At 39.2% G+C, this 23,494-nt stretch overlaps 1 protein-coding gene across 1 annotated transcript in view; it reads left to right on the top strand.

Moving 5' to 3' along the window:
• Positions 1-23,494, top strand: part of ppef2a (protein phosphatase with EF-hand domain 2a) — a 35,800-nt gene that overhangs the window by 7,163 nt on the left and 5,143 nt on the right. Inside the window, 5 exon segments of the mRNA XM_060907129.1 lie at positions 1,258-1,407; positions 2,215-2,574; positions 9,186-9,371; positions 17,260-17,402; positions 17,891-17,997. Coding sequence (XP_060763112.1) covers positions 1,258-1,407; positions 2,215-2,574; positions 9,186-9,371; positions 17,260-17,402; positions 17,891-17,997 — 946 coding nt within the window.

Raw genomic sequence — 23,494 nt, 5'->3', positions numbered from 1 at the left:
TCGCATGGTAGATTGTTAACCTTGCTGTGTTAGCACCTTGAAGGAGATCCCAATGCGCTTCATCAACAAAAAAGCTCAAATAAGCTGCCAGCAACTCTCTGTATAAGAGCAGTCAGCAAAACAGGATATTTATTTTCTACAGTCATGAAATTGAGAATAGTGTTTACTCCCTATTTTGCTTGTAAGCTTTGAATACGAATGTGTCCAGATATGTTGTATAGATTGGTGGAGACCATCCAAAATGAGAAGAAAAATTAACTAAATGCTTTAAAATACTTTAAAATCAGAGCATTCCAATGACTGGCAGTCTTTCTTTTTGCCTTTCCTTCCTCCCTCCTTCATACATCCATCAGCCATAACATTAAAACCACTGAAAGGTGAAGTGAATAACATTGATTATCTCATTACAGTGGCACCTGTCAAGGGGTGGGATATATTAGGAAGCAAGACAACAGTCAGTTGTTCTTGAAGTTGATGTGTTGGAAGCAGGAAAAATGGGCAAGTGTAAGGATCAGAATGACTTTGACAAGGGCCAAATTGTGATGGCCAGATGACTGGGTCTGAGCATCTCCAAAATGGCGCATCTTCTGGGGTGTTCCCGGTATGCAGTGGTTAGTACCTACCACAAGTGGTCCAAGGAAGAACAACCAGTGAACCAGTGACAGGGTCATGGGTGTCAAAGGCTTATTGATCCACATGGAGCATGAAGGCTAGCCCATATGGTCCAATCCCACAGAAGAGCTACTGTATCACAAACTGCTGAAAAAGTTAATGCTGACTAAAACAGAAAGGTGTCAGCATTAACTCACTCACACTCTGTGTGTGTGTGCACTAGTGATTTTTATTAGTTTACATTACTTGATTACATTTTTACTTTATGGTCCTTAATCATAAAAAAACAAGCTTTATTATTGTTAACATCAAGATAAAGAGAAGGCTTGCCTTCTTACTGATATGACAGGTGATTAAGGGAAGATTTCCTAAGAGTGGATCAGAGCTTCAAAGAAGGTCAATTACTCATCTAAACAATAAAAATCATTTTATACATAAAAAAACAAACATGATTTCTAAAGCATCATTAAATCACACAATTATTTGCAAATAAATGTTTTCCACTGTACAGTTTGTACCTTGTTTGGCATTGTCACTGGTCCTGAGATTACCCTCAGGAGAAATGGTCATAAAACATACAATATTTTATCCCGTCATTGTTTTGCCTGTAATCTGGTTATGAGGACTATTTTTCATGTGTACCAGATGCACGGTAAACGAATTCTAAAACTGCTGCAGAAAATATTCAGCTGGTTGCCCCTGGTAACAGTGATCGATCAGAAGGTGCTGATCGTCCATGGAGGGATCTCAGACAGCACGGACCTGGCACTGGTGGCCCGACTGGACAGACACAGAGTGAGTTCAAGAAACACTAAGCACAAACAGATCAGCACCTCAGTACTTGAGGCAGACTAACACCTATAAAAGACAGACAATCACTGTAAACTGAAATAAGTCATTGGGTTAATGTTGTTAATTAAATAACCCATGTGCAATAATGTCCCTTACACCTATGAAGACCTTTACATACCCTCATGTTACCCTATGAAGACCCTTATGTGAATACAGTAACAGTGTGAAAATATGTGTTTTAGACACTTCACATATTATGCTTCACATTTTCATTTTGGCCTTATATTTGTGTTTTTTTTATTAATTTTCACAATGTTTTACCAATAATTCATTCACAAATTTTTTTCCTGTGATTGTTTGCATATGATTTTTTTAAACACGATTCATTATTTCCATGTGGTTGTTTTTTTTCCACACAATTGATTTATACACAATTTCATTTTTCCACAAGTGAGTTTTGCATGAGTCATTTATTTCCACACGATTGTTTCCATGTGATTTTCCTTCCACATAGCTGTTTTATATTCACATATGATGTTTTACAAATCATTCGTTTATTTTCACACAATTTTTCCAACATGAATTTTTCACAAGTTGTTATTCCACAATATTCCTATATTTTCACTTTTTTTTCTACATGTGAGTTTTCATGCATGATTTATTCATATATTATGTATTTACTTAGGATCATATGTGCAATGGATAGAACAATACCAAATCTGGTAATTATATTGAGCATTCTTGTATGTTTATAAAATGTTATTTAGTTAATTATCTGGTTGCTTTTCTGTTTTTTTTTTTCCTCTGCAGTACATATCTGCTCTGAGGCCTCCGAAGTTAAAGAGCAGCGTGTCTCCCCGGTCTTCATTGGACTCAGAGACGGAAGATGAATCGATGAACCCTAAGCACAGTATTTTGAGCAGAAGGCGGGCTTCGCTCACCTATTTCAGGCCCTTGTTTCCCCGGGACACTTTCCAGTGCCGTTCTTTGCAGGATTTCTCAGCTACAGTGGCACGGACCATGGAGGAAGAGCTCAAGCTTCAACATAAGCAGACCAGCTTAGCCCAGCCTGGCAGCAGCATGTCAGATAGACACTTTGACATGTCCATGTCGTCTGAAACATCCACAGAATCCAACACCACCCCAGACATCAACAATGAGTGGAAAGAGGTGGATTACTACTTTTTTCCTTAAAAAAAGAAGTATATGGACACCTGACCACTGAAAATCCCATTCCCAAACCATGGTCATTAATAGGAGTTATTTCCCCTTTGCTTCTTTAACAGCCTCTACACTTCTAGGAAAGCATTTCCCCAAGCTCTTAGCTGTGGTTATGGGGACATTCCAGTTCATCCAAGTGGTGTTCAGTTCAGGCTCTGGGCACTTGAGTTCTTCTGGCTACTTGAGTTCTTTCACATTAGCCATGGCAAATTGTGTTTTCATGGACCTCACTTTGTACACAGTGACAGTCATGCTAGAACATGTTTAGACCTCTTAGTTTCACTTAATGGTATTCATAATAATAATAATCATCATCATCATCATCTCATGTCAGGGTGCAGGTACTTACAGATGTAATCGCAAAGGAGAGTGGAGAACAAACAGTAACAAAGCCAAATTGTGGTCGAGGACAGGCAAGGGTCGGTCAATAGGTGAACTGGACAACGTAGACAAGGCAGGAAGAACAAACAAGGAAAAATTGCGAGAATCAGAATAACAGTAGGTAGTCAGGAAGCTAAGGCTTAGTATGCACTGAAGAACACAGAACAATACTCCACAGTGAGTCTCTCTCTCTCCTTCTGATTTATATGGCGGTTGACAACTGTTTCGGTGTATTACCGCCACCGCTGGACTAGAGTGTGGAACAGGAGTTGCTTCTTATCTAGAAATTAAATACGTTTTAATAATCCTGTGTTTTTCAAAAAAGTAAACAAATAAGATAAAATTTTCCCGTTACTTCTTTGTAAGATATTTCTGACATTAAAGGGTGTATTATTGGCCTCGACTTGAGCAATAAAATTCTGTCTCTCTTGACAGTATTTTTGACAGTGAATAAGAACATGCTCTACAGTCTCTGGGCTTTGTGATGCACAATACTCGCAGTTACCATCAGCATGCCTACTCATAATAAAGGGAGTACTATTAAGATGGGAGTGCCCAATTCTCAGCCTGGCCAATACCACTTCCTCCTGTCTTGCATTAAGTGAACCAATAGCTCTATGCATTTCAGGCTGAATGTTAAAAAGATGCCTCCCAGAAGACCCATTCTCCCAAAGGTGCTGCCATCTCCCATGTACTCTGGCCTTAATGATGCTTTTGACTTCAGCCTTACTATACTGTATATTAGTATCTATATTGTCCCTACTTGCCGCTCTTTTGGCATATTTGTCAGCCAACTCGTTCCCCTCCACCCCTACATGAGCTGGAACCCATAAAAAGGAAAGTTTAAAACCTGCCTTCATTAACACACTTGTAAACTGTAAAATGTCAAGAAGAATGTCGTTCCTGGATGTGGAATGTGAGTTCTGAATACTCACAAGAGCAGAGCTAGAGTCAGATGCTATGCCTATCCCCATTACCCTCTATCCAGAGCAGGCCAAACCACATGGCTACCAGCTCTGCTGTATACATAGCCAGGTCATCAGTTATTCTCTTTTTAATGGCCAACCCCAGCTCGGGTACCACATACACCACTCCCACCCTTTTATCAGGACCCTTTGAGGCATCTGTATATATGAACATACTCTTGCTGTAATGTTCATGACTGTACCCATCAACTCTCCACTTGTCCACCTCACACTCCTGCCTTTCTTCAAGCAGCCCCAGGTCTACTTTAGCTTCCTCAAAGGTCCAAGGGGGAACTGTAGAATATGATACTGTAGGGCAGATATTAAAGCCACTTCATCCCATATTCATAGCCCAATCCCTGACTGTCCACCCAAAGCTTTTCCCTCCCTCATACAGTCGCTCTTGGCAATATCTCAGGACTGGCTGAGTAATGTGGCCATCATTGTGACCCCTGAGGTTAGCCCAGTACACCAGGGCAAGCTGCTGTCTTCTTAAATATAAGGACATTTCCCCAACCTCAATTTGAATGGCTGCCACTGGTGATGTTTTAACTGCTCCGCAGCAGATTCTCAAAGCTTGGTTGTGTATCACATCTAGTTTGTGCAACAAGGACTTGGAAGCCGACTCATAGGCTATACACCCATAGTCTAATACTGACCTCATGAGGCCAGTATAGATTGATCTCAGTGCTGCACCGGATGCACCCCATTCAACCCCACACAGGCACCTCATTACATTTAGAATTTTTGTACACCTATCCACCATTTTCTGGATGTGGAACGCCCACGTCAACTTCCTGTCAAACCATACCCCCAAGTACTTAAAAAACCCGACTCTTTCCAGCTCTCTGCCTGCCAGGTAAATTTTAAGCTCAGGACTAATTTTTCCCCTAGAGGAAATCATAACTTTTGTTTTCTCCACTGAGATCCTAAATCCCCACTGAACCGCCCATTGCTGAACTTCATTAACTGCACACTGCATTTTATTTATAATGAAACCCAAATTCCTCCCCTTCTTCCACATGGCTCCATCATCAGCAAACAAGGCTACACCATCAGGCTCCTGTACATTCTTAAATATTTGATCTATCATTATATTAAACAGTAATGGACTAACAATACTTCCCTGAGGAGTGCCATTTTCTGTTACATAGCTGGAGCTTACGTCCCCATTTATCTTAACCCTTAGCCATCTGTCAGTCAGGAAAGCCTCCACCCACTGGAGCACCCCCAACCCCTAATTGCTGCAGCTTGATTAACAAACTTTTTGTCCAAAGCATGTCATAAGCCTTTTCAATATCAAAAAATATTGCTACTACTGATTATTTACTTGGGCTGTCCTTATGAAGTCTTCTAGACACACTACTGGATCCATGGTACCTCTACCTCTCCTAAAGCCACTCTGGTAGCTTTGGAGAAGTCCCTTAGTCTCTAGCCAGTAGGTCAGCCTATCATTTACCATCTTTTCCATGGTTTTTCCCACCTGGGAAGTCAAAGCTATTGGCCGGTAACTACTTGGGTTATGAGGATCTTTACCAGGTTTCCTGATTGGTACAATCAAAGACTCTTTCCGTTCCCTAGGAATCACCCCCTCTACCCATATTTTATTGAATAGCAGCAATAGCTTGTCTTTTCCCCCATCACTGAGCCTACTCAACATTTCATAACAGATAGAGTCCTTCCCTGGAGCAGACTTCCTTATTTTCCTCAGGACATTGTTTAACTCTAATCTTGTAAACAGGGCACTCAAACCACTTTCTTCCTGACCAACACTCACATTCTCAGTGTATTTTAAGATTGTTTCTTCCCTTCCTTTCCTCCAGACTTAGGTTATCAGAGCTATGCACTCTAGCTAATGTTTTAGCTATAACCTCTGCCTTATCTTTGCTAGTAGCTGCAACATTCTCTCCATCAATAATCAAGGGGTAGTCATAACTTCTGTTAATGCCATTCATTTTCTTAATCGTACCCCACACTCACTCTATGGGGGTAGTACGCCCCAAGGAGTCACAAAACCTCCTCCAATACTCCTTTTTTGCCTTCTTCACAGCCCTCTTCACTAGAGCCTGCGCTCTCTTATACTCAAAGACTGAAAGTTATGAGATTTCTTTAATATCCTGAATAACCTGTTCCTATTCTTCACTGCATCTTGACATTCTTTTGACCACCAAGGTACAATCCTGCTCAAAGGCCTGGCTTCTGTCTTTGGGATAGCCTCCCCTGCCGCAGCCACTATACTTGCACTAATTCCCTTACACATCTCTTCCACACCCACATCATCATCCACCAATGATAGCCACTCATCACTCAACTCTGTATACGTCTCCCAATTAGCTTTTTCTAGTATCCATCTGTCCCCTCTAGTCACCCCATCTTTTAGCACCTCCACCCCCACCTGAACCCTAATAGGGAAGTGATCACTCCCAATTGTATTACTATCAAGCACCTCCCACCCATACTTATCAGCCATATCCCTGGAAACTATGGTCAAATCTATTGCTGATTCTGTCCCTCTGGAAATGTCTATCCTAGTGGCAGACCCATCATTTATACAAACTAATCCTTCTTCACCCATGAACTCCTCCAAGACATTACCATCATCCCTATCCCCCCATAAAGTGCTATGTGCATTAAAGTCACCACACCAAATTATTTTCCTAGACATATCCTTAAAAATTTCTTCAAGTGATCTCATTTCCAACTGCCTACAAGGATTATAAAAGTTAACAATTAAAACTCTACCAACATCACACCAAACTTCAACAATAATATATTCCATGTCATCTCTATTTCCTTACCTCCCTAAACTGTACCCCCCTCTGAATGAAGGTAACAACACCTCCACCCATACCAGAGTCCCTGTCCCTTCTCACTGAAATAAACCCTTTAATAACAAAGTCCAGCCTAGGTATCAGCCAGGATTCCTGAATGCAAATAATATCAGGCATTACATCAAGATTCTCAATGTACTTCTTAAATTCCTGGCCATTGGAAATCAAACTTGCATTCCATTGAAGGATATGCAACACCATTAATACGATACTAAAGGTCCTGAACATGATTGATAAAGAGAGGACTCCTCAACAGTAGCATCTTGTTCATTAAGAGCATCCACAACACTTGTCCATTCCAGCCCTTGCACGTTCAAAAGCTTCCTGGCAGACAACTATGATTTTAATCCTGTCTGTTCTGCTACTTGTTTGAGCCGCTTTATTAATGACATCGGCCATAAAAAACACAAAGTCCCGTTTCTTAACAATCAGTGAATCTTCTTGAATCTTTCTGCATGTCGTGCACTCTCCTTTCGATCTGCCATTATCATTCTTTGCCACATTAACTGGTTTAGGAACTTGCTTAACTGCCTCGGCATAAGACTTTCCTTGCTCAACTTTAATTCTCTGAACTTCTCTCATTCGTTTATACACCTCACAGCTTCCATACGCTGCACTGTGATTACCACCACAACTGCAACATTTTTGAATTGACCCTTCCGCACATTCACCATAATTATGTTCTCCTCCGCACTTACTGCATTTTAATTTCCCTTTACATACTGCTGCTATATGCCCATACCTTTGGCACTTGAAACATCTCAATGGAGGAGGGATATACGCCCTTACATCAAAACTCATAAACCCTATAAACACTTTTTGGGGAAGCATGATTTCATCAAACGTAAGCAAAACTGACAGACTGTCGCTCAACACCCCATCCCTTTTCATTTTTAGGCGCTTAGCCTCTTTTACTTTGACCTTTCTAATACTACCCATTAGGTCTTCCATTGAATCCTCAACAGGGATCCCAGTTATTACTCCCCTAATCAGTTTTTTATCCCGGCCTACCACACACTTTACATTCTGCTCAGCAAATTTAGTCATCTTTACTGTTCTCATTAATTGTGCCTCATCCATACATTCTACCAGAAGTGACCCACTCCTTGTTTTAATGGCACGCACAACTTCTCCTAACTCCTCATACACCTTCCTCGTCAACTGGATAGGACTCCAACCCATAAACGAATCACCGTCTTTAACCAACGTAATAAATACCTTATACGATTCCTTCCTCACCGATGTATCTATATTCTCATTAATACTGTTATTAATCCCCTTTGATTTTTTTACGCTTGGGACCCCCATCCTCACCAAACCCGCACTCAGATTCATCTATCCCACACTTCCTACTCTGTCCCTTCCCACAAGCAACTCCTGACCATTCACCCCCCCCCCCCCCCCCAGTGAGTATTTGTGTGAGAGGGGTTTAAGTAGCGTAGTGCTGATTGATGATGAACTTCAGTTGTGTTCAATACACCGCTGTGGCTCATGGGCATTGTAGTCTTGGGCGGCCATGTTTGTAGTTTGTTCTGCGTTGTCGTTCTCAATACTAATACTGACAGTTAAATTTCTATAGCGCCTTTCACAATCCCGAGGTTGCATTACATGAGGAAGGTGGGGGGAAGACTAAACAGTAAGAGAGGAAGATAACTTTTTTCCATACATACAAAGACAATCTAGACAATTATGTTTTTCCAACTTTGTAGCAACAGTTTGGAGAAGAACCACATGTGGGTGTGAGGGTCAAGTGTCCACTTTACTTTTGGCTATATAGTGTATGGTAGATTACTTCACAACACAACTAAGTCAGGGTTTATCAAATGTTCATCAAATTTCACAGGTTCATCAAATGGCTTGCGTCACGTTCCTAAGTTTTTGAATCAAGATTTTGTTAAGAATCTCCATAAGAAACCACTTCCTTTGTTCTTCCCATTTACGATACACTTTTCAGTATAACTTTTCTATTTAAAATGTTGGATATGTTCTGTTTTTAAATAAGCATGGTATATTTCAGTCCTGGTTTCTAGAATTGTCAGAGTGTAGAATATGTGTTTGCATTGTGTATATACTTGTTTTGTTAATGTAGGTTTGGAGTGCAGCATTTGATACTTGTAATGGACAGGCTTGTAAACATGTTTTTTGTTGGTTTAGAACTTACCAGGCCTTTACCAGTTTGTTGGCATCACTGAAAACTTTTCAGAGCCTAAAATAGTGTTACACAATTTTGCTTCTATTTTGCTTCTAAATTTGGCCCTTTATTTTTCTCTATTAATAAACACCACCTGGGCAATGGAAAACTTAGCAAGCTTAGTCTCCTTATTATGGTAAAAGAGAAGTACTTTTGTTTTTGCATTTACCGTATGTTGCGTATGTTGTGCAGATCCTGGACTTGCTGTGGAGTGACCCCATGACTGAAGACGGCTGTGTCCCGAATAATGTTCGTGGTGGAGGCTGTTACTGGGGCCCCAATGTGACTGAGAACTTTTTAAACAAACACAACCTGCAGCTCATTATCCGCTCCCACGAATGCAAGCAAGATGGATATGAGTTCTGCCACAACCGCAAGGTGAGATCGCAGATGCTTGAAAGCATAAATGCATTAATGATAACTTAGGCTACTCTGTTATTTGTTTTGACAAAGGTAAACAAAGGAACAGTTTTAAATATTGAATTATGTGGAAGTTTATCCAAAGTAGTCAATTTATTGAACAGATGGAAAGATGCCAAGGCCTAATGCTGTTGTGGACTGATCCTGAAGTCTAGGTTCAGTCATTTATAATTTATTTTTAGGTGCCATAAGGAACCCTTTAAAGTCACCGGAAAAACTGTTGATATCTATGGCCAATCTAGAGAAGAAGAAGAATTGGCCCTATGCAGGGGAAGGGAAAGGATCCTTCCAGAGTGTTTTTTTTTTTTTAATTTCACAATGTTTTATTTACTGATATGCATGTGATTTATTAGTAAATTATGTTCTGGTATATAAAGAATGCTCTGGTCCCACATGGAAACCCCAAAAGATGTGCAGTTCCAGAAACAGTTTATAGACAAGTCTCACTCTTGCTTCACTGGATAATCTTAAACTGTAGCCTTGTACCTAACAACTGCTGCTGTAATTATAAAGACTATGATGCACATACTGAACATCCTTTCAAGTCAAATCAGTTTATTTGTATAGCTCTTTTAATAACAGACATTATCGCAAAGCAGCTTTAGAGAAAAATAGACTTATGAGGTAATTTTATTCCTAATAAATTTATTTATCCCTAATGAGCAAGGCTGAGGTGACAGTGGCAAGAAAAAAACTCCCTCAGATGACATGAGGAAGAAACCTTGAGAGGAACCAGACTCAAAAGGACACCCATCCCCATTTGAGTGATAAAAGATAGCATGATTATAAATAACTTGCTTCTGTAACTGTGTCCTAGATAGTCACAATGTACAACTGTGTAACCAGGAAATTCCTTATAGTTTTAGCATGAAGTCTATTTTGTTGAAGTTATCAACTGTACATTGATGGAAACTTGAGTGCAAAACCGTTCATGACAACCGCAGTCCTAAAGTTATCATGTCAATTGTAGTCCTGAACCATCGTAGCAAAACTGTAATGGCCCTTTTCCACTACCCTTTTTCAGCTCACTTCAGCTCGCTTCAGCTCACTTCAGCCCGACACGGCTCGCGTTTCGACTACCAAAAACCAGCACGACTCAGCTCGCTTCAGCCCTGCTTAGCCCCTAAAACTCGCACCGTTTTGGAGTGGGGCTGAAGCGAGCCAAACCGTGCCGAGTGAGGCTGGGGGCGTGAGCAGACACTCCCCTGTGCACTGATTGGTGAGGAGGAGTGTCCTCACATGCCCACACACGCCCCGCGAGCACGCTGGGATCTGTAAACACCGCAAACCCGGAAGAAGAATAATTATGAATTACGAGAATTTCTGAAGCCTTATGCGCCTCGCCTCATCTATACGCTCTTGCCAGTATCTGTTGGCGTTGTCGGTGACAGCAAGCCACAGCACCAAGACCAGCAACACTAACGACTCCATGTCCTCCATGTTTATTGTTTACTATCCGGGTCGTGAGACTACCGCTGAAAAGATCACTGAATCAGTGACAGAGCATCGTGGACGAGTTCGCGGAGCGCAAGGCTCGTCGTATGCCCTTCAAATAATGCGCGCAGTAGGCTATTGATGTTTTATTATGAGCCATGTACAGTATGTCGCCGAATGTTTTTTTGTTTGAGTTACATGTTCGTTTGAAGGACTTAATGTACAAAATAACATAGTTGCACCCCGTAGTGTTGAAATTGGTAAACACAGTGCATTCAGTGAGGTTTGCACCGCCCTCCTTTTATTTCTGACTCTTCCTGTCACCGTTGCAACCTCTGAGCGCTCATTCGTATGCCCTTCAAATAATGTGCGCAGTATAGGCTATTGATGTTTTATTATGAGCCATGTACAGTATCCTAATGTTTTTTGTTTCTGAGTTACATGTTCGTTTGAAGGACTTGATGTACTACTAAATAACATAGTTGCACCTGGTAGTGTTGAAATTGGTAAACACCGCAGTTGCGGACATTTTGTAACCTAAAATGATGTTATGATAAGCTTTAATAAAGGGCCCGGTCATTTGCCCCGCCCCCGGCCCGGCTCTGACTTGTTCCGCCACTGTCACTGATGTCACTGTTTGCGCTGCTTAACGACATCACGTGACCTCCACCCACTTTCGCTAACTCCACCCAATGTGTCCACCCACTTCCAGCCAGCACGGTTCAGCGCGGTTGTAGTCGAAATGCAACTTCAATAGCCCCGCTCAGCCCGACTCAGCTCGACTCAGCACGGCACGGCTCAGCCGCGTTTGTAATGGAAAAGCGGCATATGTGTCCAGAGCCATCTTCAAAGTGTATCTTTTAGACTGTCCATATGGGGCCATCCATCACAGGAGCAATATGATGAGACTCCAGCCAGAAGTAGGGCATCAGGATGGATCAGGCAGGAGCAGGAGAAGCTAGTATCACTGGAATCTCAGGATTGATGTGTAACTCGAGAGAGAGAGAGAGAACACAGGTTGTTAGGTATGCCCAGTGTTACCAAATGGTTAAGAACAGTACTGTATATATTGATTTGATTGCTTTATTCTGAACAGTAAAGAAGATATAAAAAAACAAAACAAAAAAATAAAAAATGCAATAATCAAAACATCGTCATAAACAAACAGAATAGCATAGCCGCAAGGCAGTAACATAATAATGTTCAGAAAGGATTAGGAAGAAGTAAATAACTTATCAAACCCTAACCCGCTATACCACCACTAATCAAACGTCACTTTCCGCCATAATAAACTATATATACAAAAGAAAACAAAAGCAACAACAAAAAAGAAAACATACTAACATACCAAGACATACCAACATGGTATAATATCGACCAAATCAAATCATATATACAGATACTTATGTTATGCATATATACACACATACAATGCGTACATACAGTACATACATAGACACATACCTATAACTATACACATATCCATATGTACACAGACACCCATAATTATGCATATTATGCATATATATTATATACAATTATGCATATGCATATATATACTAGAGATGGGATTTATGGCTCTTTGATGGGATCCGCATCTTTGTGATCCGTTCTTTGAAAAGAGCCGTTCAAAAGACTGGCTCATTTGGCTCTTTTTAAATATTTATTCAGTTTTAAGAAGACAGCGTCTAAAGAAGACAGATCCCTCTGCTTAGACAGTGACATCAATATTTCTGGACATACCTTTTATATAAAGCAACCTAGACTTACATTATTGTAACCCCTAAACGCTCATAAATAACCATTAAAAAACAATGAGCGCTTCAATGAATGTCCATGCAGAACGGCTTTTCTGTAAAAGAACCCACTCAAGAACATAGTTATCAAGAACGCAAGAATATTTTATAGAAAAACACTTGTTTTACAAAAATATTTAAGTCTGAGATACAAAATAGATACAACTACAATAAATATAATACAAGAACTAGTTATCACACAAGAACATTTTAATAGAAAAAAACAAACTTTCTATATTAAAAATATTGAAATTGTAACAAAAATAGATACAACTAAACAGTCAGATAAATAGATAAAGTTATAACAAGAACACAAGATTATTTTAATAGGAAAAAACAAACTATTAATGCAAAAAATATATTATTATTAGAAAAATAGATACAACTAGACAAACAGATAAATACATAAAATACACAAAAATAGAACAAACAAAATGACGATAGAATAAATTAAATGAACGTCCGTGCAAAGTAGTTTTCCCACAATATTATCATTAATATCACACAACAACGGGCGGCACGGTGGTGTAGTGGTTAGCGCTGTCGCCTCACAGCAAGAAGGTCTTGGGTTCGAGCCCCGGGGCCGGCGAGGGCCTTTCTGTGCGGAGTTTGCATGTTCTCCGCGTGGGTTTCCTCCGGGTGCTCCGGTTTCCCCCACAGTCCAAAGACATGCAGGTTAGGTTAACTGGTGACTCTAAATTGACCGTAGGTGTGAATGTGAGTGTGAATGGTTGTCTGTGTCTATGTGTCAGCCCTGTGATGACCTGGCAACTTGTCCAGGGTGTACCCCGCCTTTCGCCCGTAGTCAGCTGGGATAGGCTCCAGCTTGCCTGCGACCCTGTAGAAGGATAAAGCGGCTAGAGATGATGAGATGAGTTGAGATCACACAACATTATAAACTATATACAAAACAATTTGAACTTTTTTTTTTTGGGGCACACGTGAAGACAGCGTGCACAACTGGTGCCATCCCTCCCCCAACTCCCCAACCCTCCAATTCTCCAATTAACTCCTCTGAAACAGCCACGCAGGGTTTTTTTTCTTTCTGGAGAGCGCACGTGCAAGCAGCATGACCACAACGGGCTGCGCTCTGACGGTCACCTCCCTCCCGCTCCCCGATGTCACATTGGTGCCTATTTGTCTGATAGCTACATTTGCATATCAGACAAATAGGCACCACTGTGCCCTCACCGTAACCTTTCCCTAACTCAGTGAAGGGAGGAGGAGTAAAGGAGGAGCTTTTTCATCTGAAACACAGTACAGAAAAAGAACGACAGAAAGAATGGCTCCCCCAGCTCAAGACTCGGTTCTCATCGTTCATGCCGAGGAGCCGTTCAAAAGAATCGGGTCGTTCGCGAACGTCACAACACTAATATATACACATACATGCATTTTCTATAATATATATATCCGTACGTACCCATACCCACATATATACACTTGTATTATCAATAGAATATTATTGTAATTCCTCCTCCCTATACCTCATAAAGATCTGTTCCTTTTTTTTGAACTGGTTTATAGTTGTACATTTCATGAGCTCCACATTCAAACTGTTCCATAGCTTTACTCCACAAATAGAAATACTGAACATTTTTAACATTGTCCCAGCACTGCGAATTTTAAATTTCAATTTCCCCCTAAAATTATAGCCCCCCTCTCTATTTGAGAACATTGTTTGAATATTCCTTGGTACTTTATAATTCCTTACTTTGTACATTATTAAGGCAGTTTTATATTCTATAATATCCCTGAATTTTAAACATTTTGAATTTAAGAATAGTGAATTAGTATGATCTCGGTAACCAGCACTATGAATTATTCTTATAGCTCTTTTTTGAAGTATAGTTATTGCATGAAGTGAACATTTCTACGTATTCCCCCACACCACTAAGCAGTAATTTAAGTACAGTAAAAGCAGGGAACAGTAAAGAATGTGGAGTAAATTATAGTACAGGACGTGCTTAGCTATACTCAACACAGATATGCTTCTTGATAGTTTAATTAATATGTATTTTATTTGTGATTTCCAAGTAATTCTATCATCTATTATTACCCCAAGAAATTTATTATTAGAAACTCTTTCAATATCAACACAATCTCCCTGTACATTTATTGCCTTATTTATTTTATAATTATTAAATAACATGATTTTTGTTTTAGACAGATTTAATGATAGTTTATTTCGATCAAACCAACTTTTTAACCTGCACAATTCTGAAGAGATTATGTTTTCTAACTCATGTAAATTTGTTCCAGAACAAAACATATATGTGTCATCTGCAAATAATACCATCTTAAATATCTTTGATACATTGCACGTATCATTTATATAAAAAATGAACAGTTTAGGACCCAATACTGACCCCTGGGGGACACCACAATCAATATTCAAACGAGTTGAGTGTCACCCAACTTCACAAATTGTGTCCTGTTGCTCAAATAACTTCTTATCCAATTTAATACAACTCCCCTTATCCCATTTTGTTCCATCTTATTAATTATCATGATTAATAGTATCAAAAGCTTTTTGAAGATCAATAAATATCCCAGCAACATATTTTTTATCATCTATGGAGTTACTGATTTCTTCAATTGATTCCATTAGTGCCATCTCTGTTGATCTGTTTGCTCTAAATCCATATTGACTATCACTGAGTAGTATATATTGTGTGCTGAGTGTAAGCAGGGACTCCAGCAAGGCTAACTATGACAACATAACTAAAAGGGAGAGCCAGAACCTTGTGGAATACTAAACTTTACTGTAGTATGCATAGAAAAGTCACCATTTACATCAGTAAACTGATAGCAATCAGTTAAATAAGACCTGAGCCAGGAGAGGGCCTTTCCCTTAACTCCTACAATATTTTCTAGTCAATCAAGAAGAATGGAATAATCAATGGTATCAAAGACTAAGGTCTAGCGATACAAGCAAGGAGATGCAGCCCTGATCAGAGGCCAGTAGTAAGTCATTTACTACTTTATCCAGTGCTGTCCTGTGCTAGGATGAGGTGTAAATCCTGATTGATGCATTTCATGGATGTTATTCTTATGCAGATATGAGCATAACTGCTGTGCTACAGCTTTTTCTAGGATCTTGGAGATAAAGGGGAGGTTTGATATTGGCCTATAACTGGACAGCTGCCAGGAGTCATGGTCAGGTTTTTTAATCAGGGGTATGATAACTTTTAGTTTAAAGGATTTAGGTACATAGCCAGTGCTAGGAGAAGAATTGATTATTTTTAGAAGAGGTTCGATTGCTTCTGGTATTATCTGTTTGAAGAGTCATGTAGGTAAGGGATCTAGTACACAAGTTGAATATTCTGATATGGAAATTAGTGAAGTTTGTTCAGTTTCTCTAAGGGGAGTAAAAAATTCTCATTGCTGATCTGACAGTTATGTTGTTATCTTAAAGGTTATTTAAATTGTCTGGCCTTAAATGAGTAGTTTGAATTTTTTGTCTGATATTTTCAATGTTGCCACTGAAAAAGTTCATGAAGTCGTCGCTACTGCATATTGCAGGTGTATGTATTTCTGTGGTGGTCTTATTCCCAGTTAATTTTGCTATAGTATTAAATAAGAATCTAGGATTATTTTTGTTATCCTCTATTAGGGTGGAGAGATGCACTGATCTAGCAGCACTAAGAGCTTTTCTGTACTTCAGGAGGCTCTCCTTCCAAGCTAATTTGGAATACTGCCAATTTTGTTTGATGCCATTTAGGTTCTGATTTTTGAGTGGTCTGTTTTAAGGTGCATGTGTCATCGTTTTACCAGGGTGCTAGTTTTTTCTCTCTAATTATTTTTCTTTTAAGTGGAGCGACATTATCTAAAGTACAGCAGAACATTTGACTGTAAGCATTCAGTTGCCTGGTCAAACTTGATAACTCTGGGAGATTATTGATAAAACTTTGAGCAGTAGTTGACGAGAATGTACGTTTGATACAGTAGCATGGCAAGGTGCATACATTATTGCTCAAACATATTTTGAATGAGGTGAGATAATGATCTGAGGTAGCTTCAGACTGTAGAAGTGTGACTATATTTTCTATATTTAATACGAATTAGATCAAGAGTGTGACCACCATTATGAGTAGGTCCTATGAGATACGAATTAACCCCTATTGAATCTAGAATGGACACGAATGCTGTTTTCAGATGGTCTTCTGAATTATCAAAGTGAATATTAAAGCTTCCAACAACTCAGGCTTTGTCGAAGGAAACAACCAGGTTTGAGATGAAATCCGCAAATTCAGAACACATGTAGTAGCCTACTGTTTGATTTTATAGCGTACAGTTGTGAAAGAATGATCTATCATCACACTGGTGTTACCTGGATGAGGATAGGTTCCATTTAAAATCTAGTTCCTCTCAAGGTTTCATCCTCATGCTGTTTCAGGGAGTTTTTCCTTGCCCCTGTCACCATTGGCTTGCTGATTAGGGATCTAAATCTACATCCAGGTTTCTGTAAAGCAGCTTTATGACAACGTATATTGTTAAAGTGTGATACAGATACAGTTGAATTTAATTGAATATTCTTAATATCAGCTGGTTGATTTGACATATAGGTTACATTTTGCTATTGTAAAGGATGATAGTTGTCATATTTGTCTCTGCAGGTCCTCACAATTTTTTCAGCATCTAACTACTATGAAGTGGGCAGTAACAGGGGAGCTCTGGTCAGGTTAGGTCCAGATCTAGTACCTTACTTTATCCAGTACCAGACCAACAGTAAGACTCGGGAAATGAGCTTTGGACAAAGGTAAATAACTGATTTTTCATGTTCGTTTACACCAATATAACACATCAGTACAACACAGATTTATGCATTTTTATTTTAGTCGGATTTGTTAAATCACTGTTTTCAGAGTTTGTATTTAAGAATTCTCTCTAATTTACTGCATATATGTAGAGAGGAGAAAAGTAAGTGACCAAAAAAGTTAAACTCATACAAAATTAAATTCTCATAAGCATGGAATAAATGTAACTGAAATTGCATTTTACAGAAATAACTCAAATATCGTTGCACTTCACCATGTCTGCTCTCTCGGTGGATTTTCCCTTAAAGTTGTGCAATGTTCTGTAAAAATGCAAAAGGTTTACATGTAGAGATGTAAAATGGGTTGCGTCTTTTAAAGTGCTCATTAGTGGATACTTTACTCATTGCAGTGGGGAATGAGTTTTGGAGGGAAGGCCATCTTGCTTCTTTGGCACCATGTCAGTATTCTGTCCTATTTCTTTTCTGTTCAGTATCAGAGGAACAGAGCACTCTGCTCTTAAAGTTCTGAGAGAGCAACTGTTTGCACACAAGTCAGAGCTCATCAGTACCTTTCAGGAATATGATAAGGAGAACACAGGTGCAGTACTTCTTACAAACCACAGAATCAAAGTGCATGATGCATTTTATCCGTAGTTTTGTACAAGATTGGATTTAGGTCTTGTGCAGTCGCTTAAGTATGGTGAGCAGGAAAAGTCCACCCTGAAATACATTACATTGAAATACATTATAAAGTGTATAATGGACAAATGCACAAGTGCACCCTCTCTATCTTTTAACTTTATGTACAGTGGTGCTTGAAATTTTGTGAACCCTTTAGAATTTTCTATATTTCTGCATAAATATGACCTAAAACATCATCAGATTTTCACACAAGTCCAAAAAGTAGATAAAGAGAACCCAGTTAAAGAAATGAGACAAAAATATTGTACTTGGTCATTTATTTATTGAGGAAAATGATCCAATATTACATATCTGTGAGTGGCAAAAGTATGTGAACCTTTGCTTTCAGTATCTGGTGTGACCCCCTTGTGCAGCAGTAACTGCAACTAAATGTTTCCGGTAACTGTTGATCAGTCCTGCACACCGGCTTGGAGGAATTTTAGCCCATTCCTCCGTACAGAACAGCTTCAACTCTGGGATGATGGTGGGTTTCCTCGCATGAACTGCTCGCTTCAGGTCCTTCCACAACATTTCGACTGGATTAAGGTCAGGACTTTGACTTGGCCATTCCAAAACATTAACTTTATTCTTCTTTAACCATTCTTTGGTAGAACGACTTGTGTGCTTAGGGTCGTTGTCTTGCTGCATGACCCACCTTCTCTTGAGATTCAGTTCATGGACAGATGTCCTGACATTTTCCTTTAGAATTTGCTGGTATAATTCAGAATTCATTGTTCCATCAATGATGGTAAGCTGTCCTGGCCCAGATGCAGCAAAACAGGCCCAAACCATGATACTAACCATCATGATATACATGATGGTTCAGGACTAAACCATGTTTCACAGATGGGATAAGGTTCTTATGCTGGAATGCAGTGTTTTTTCCTCTCTCCAAACATAACGCTTCTCATTTAAACCAAAAAGCTCTATTTTGGTCTCATCTGTCCACAAAACATTTTTCCAATAGCCTTCTGGCTTGTCCACGTGATCTTTAACAAACTGCAGACGAGCAACAATGTTCTTTTTGGAGAGCAGTGGCTTTCTCCTTGCAACCCTGCCATGTACACCATTGTTGTTCAGTGTTCTCCTGATGGTGGACTCATGAACATTAACATTAGCCAATCTGAGAGAGGCCTTCAGTTGCTTAGAAGTTACCCTGGGGTCCTTTGTGACCTTGCTGACTATTGCACGCCTTGCTCTTGGAGTTATCTTTGTTGGTCGACCACTCCTGAGGAGGGTAACAATGATCTTGAATTTCTTCCATTTGTACACAATCTGTCTGACTGTGGATTGGTGGAGTCCAAACTCTTTAGAGATGGTTTTGTAACCTTTTCCAGCCTGATGAGCATCAGCAACGCTTTTTCTGAGCTCCTCAGAAATCTCCTTTGTTCGTGCCATGATACACTTCCACAAACATGTGTTGTGAAGATCAGACTTTGATAGATCCCTGTTCTTTAAATAAAACAGGGTACCCACTCACACCTGATTGTCATCCCATTGATTGAAAACATCTGACTTTAATTTCACCTTCAAATTAACTGTTAATCCTAGAGATTCACATACTTTTGCCACTCACAGATACAGTAAGGCAAGGCAAGTTTATTTATATAGCGCATTTCATACACAGTGGCAGATTTGTGCTTTACAGAGGTAAAGGCAAAACAGTAAACAATAGAAAATAAAATTACATAAAATAAAGGGGGAAGAAGAGAGAAAAATAAAAATAATATAAGAATTAAACAATAGTAGAAATAAAATAATAAAATGAAGTAAAAGTTCAGTAAAAAACAGCAGAATAAAATAGAATAAAAGTTAAGTAAAGTTTAAAACATGTAAAGATGATATTTATCAGTTAGCAGAAAGCATCTGAGAACAGCTTGGTCTTTAATCTAGATTTGAAGCTGCCAACAGCAGGAACATTTTTAATGTCCTCTGGGAGTTGGTTCCATCACTGTACTGCATAGTAGCTAAAAGCTGCTTCACCACACTTTGTTTTAACAACTGGTTTTACCAGTAAATTTTGCTGCTGCGATCTGGTAGATCTGATTGGGTTAGGCCGCTGCAACATATCAGAGAGGTAATTGGGCCCTGTACCATTTAGAGATTTGTACACCGGCAACAATGCTTTAAAGTCAATTCTGTAGCTTACTGGAAGCCAGTGAAGGGACCTTAGAATTGGAGTAATGTGCTCTGTTCTTTTTGTTCGTGTGAGAACCCTCGCTGCTGCATTTTGAATCACCTGAAGTCGTTTGATGGTCTTTTTTGGCAGGCCTGTGAAAAGGCCATTGCAGTAGTCAACCCTACTAGAGATGAAGGCATGTATAAGTTTTTCCAGATCATTTTTTGACATAAGTCCTCTTAGTTTGGAAATGTTTTTTAGGTGATAAAATGCCGATTTAGTGATTGCTTTCATGTGACTGTCAAAAAGTTTAGCTCGCTGTCAGTGAAAACACCAAGATTTTTAACCATATCTTTTGTTTTAATCCCCTTTGTGTCAAGAATAGTGGTAATCCTGAGTCTTTCGTCTTTTTTCCCAAATAGAATTACTTCTGTTTTATCTGTGTTCAGCTGAAGAAAATTTTGTGACATCCAGTTGTTGATTGGTCGATACACTGGTAGAGACATTCAAGGGGGGCATAATCATTAGGTGATAGAGCAAAATAAATTTGGGTGTCATCTGCATAGCAGTGATACAAAATTGAGTTGTTCTTGATAATTTGTCCAAGTGGGAGCATATAAAGGTTGAATAGTAATGGTCCAAGGATCGACCCCTGGGGGACACCACAGGTCAAGGACATTGATGTTGAGGTACAATTTCCCATGGTAACAAAGAAGCTTCTAAGTATGATTTTAACCAATTGATAACTTTACCAGTCAACCCAACCCAGTGTTCAAGTCAATATAGCAGTATGTTGTGATCAACAGTATCAAAAGCTGCACTGAGGTCCAGTAACACCAGGACCGATGTTTTGCCTGCATCAGTATTAAGACGTATGTCATTTATAACTTTAATCAGCGCTGTTTCAGTGCTGTGATTGGCACGAAATCCTGACTGAAAGTTATCAAAACAGCTCTTTGATATCAAGAAGGCAGTTAATTGATTGAAGACAATTTTTTCAAGGATTTTCCCGATGAATGTTAGATTTGATATTGGCCTGTAGTTGTTCAATACTGAAGCATCCAGATTATTCTTTTTAAGTAGGGGCTTTACAACAGCTTTTTTCAGGGACACAGGAAAAATGCCAGTCTCTAGGGATGTATTTATGATCTGAAGCACATCTGTAATTATGAGGTGAAGAACAGAATTAAAGTTGGTGGGCAGAACATCCAATTCAGATGTTGAGGAACTGAGATTTTGTACAGTTTTTTCGTAATCAATCAAACAAAATTCTGACATTGTGTTGAAATTGTCTGTCTGTGTCACTGGTGATTTGCAGCCTTTCAGTTATTTGCAACTGAGATATATTATGAGCAATATTCTGCCCTATTTTATCAATTTTACCTTTGAAGTAGGATGCAAACTCATTGCATTTATTAACTGAGAGAAGTTCAGGTGCTAATTGTGGTGGGGGATTAGTTAGCTTCTCTACTGTTGAAAATAGCACACGGGCATTGTTCATATTCCTGTTGATGATGTTGGAGAAGAAAGACTGTCTTGCTTTACCAATTTCATAATTATATTTACAAAGCATCTCTTTATGGATTTGATAATGGATGTGAAGTTTAGATTTGCGCCATTTTCTTTCAGTCTTCCTACATTCTCTCTTTAGCAATTTAACAGCTGGGTATTGCTTCCATGGTGCTTTCTGCTTGTCATTGACTCTTTTGATTTTGAATGGAGCAATATCATCCATAATTTGGGTCATATTTAAATTAAAAATTTCCAGTAAGTCGTCTACAGAGTCTGACATTTTAGTTGAGATCCGTGAGAGAGCTTGCTCAAAGAGAACACGTGTTGTCGTTTATGACTTTCCTACCCATAGTCGTTGAGCTGTTCTGAATGTGAGGGGACATAGAAACATCAGAGAAAACACAGAAATGATCAGATAAGGCCAGGTCAACAACAGTAGTAGAAACAGTAAGGCCCTTTGCGATAACGAGGCCAAGGGTATGACCACAAGAGTGGGTCGGCCCCTGTACATGTTGTACTAGGTTGAAGTTGTCAATAAGTGCAAGTAGTTCTCTGGCATAAGTGTTTTCAGAATTATCTACATGCAAGTTAAAAATCCCCAGATATAATAAGACAGCCAAACTCTAAGCAAATGACTGACAACAGTTCACCAAACTCTTCCAGAAAAACTTTGGCTGAATGTCTCGGAGGCCTGTAAATAGTTAATAACAATATTTTAGGAGAGCATGTAACAAGTGCACATAAGTGTTCAAAGGATGTAAAATCACCAAGTGAGGACCATTTACATTGAAAAGAGGCTTTGAATATATTTGCGATCCCTCCACCTTTCCCATGTCGGGTAGCACTCATGAAATTAAAATTTGGGGGAGCTGCTTCAATAAGGGTGGTAGCACTCTTTGCTTGATCCAGCCATGTTTCAATTTTGAATGGTATTACAGTATGTAATATTGGATCATTTTCCTGAATAAATAAATGACCAAGTATAATATTTTTGTCTCATTTCTTTAACTGGGTTCTCTTTATCTACTTTTAGGACTTGTGTGAAAATCTGATGATGTTTGAGGTCATATTTATGCAGAAATATAGAAAATTCTAAAGGGTTCACAAACTTTCAAGCACCACTGTATACAACATAGTTGCACTGAGTTACGCCAGAGACTTGGCTCAGCTAGTTAGCAAAATATGCAAGATAACAAGCACAATGATGTCAGTATTAGCATGAAAGTTGAGGCTTTGGAACCTGGTCTGTTTGTGCAGAGTGTACACATGAGCAGGTGAGACAGCTGGACAGAATAGTAGACTAAAGATCTGCTGCGTTCGTCTCTTTTCATCTTGGAGATGAAGTGAGGGCTAAATGTGACTGGCATCATGATCAGCAGGCAGTCAAAGGGCATTGTGGGTAATCTAGGAAACTGATAGCCAAAGTGAAAATTGACCAACATGTCTAAACTAGAAAAGTCAACTTCGAGTTTCATTACGTAATAAATTTTACGATGCCGCTCTGGAGATCACATGTTAATTGTAAAGATTAATAGGCAGGTTGTTTCGGGTGGACTTTTCCTTTAAAACTCTGATGAATAATTCTTCACAGCTATTTGACTGAAAAAAAAAAATTGTTCACTGATTTGTGCTCTGTAGTGATGGACACAGCATCTCCCATGTTGAGTAAAATAATGGGTTCCTTTGTGACTTATATATATGTCAGCTGTATGTCATGGAATATTTAGTTCATGCATAAAAGAGTTTATTAAAGATCTGGAATTTATTCTAAATGTGGTATTTG

Source organism: Neoarius graeffei, chromosome 24, assembly GCF_027579695.1.
Source record: "Neoarius graeffei isolate fNeoGra1 chromosome 24, fNeoGra1.pri, whole genome shotgun sequence".
Lineage (NCBI taxonomy): Eukaryota > Metazoa > Chordata > Actinopteri > Siluriformes > Ariidae > Neoarius > Neoarius graeffei.
The sequence above is the reverse complement of the archived record's forward strand: the minus strand, read 5'-3'. Positions and strand labels throughout refer to the sequence as shown.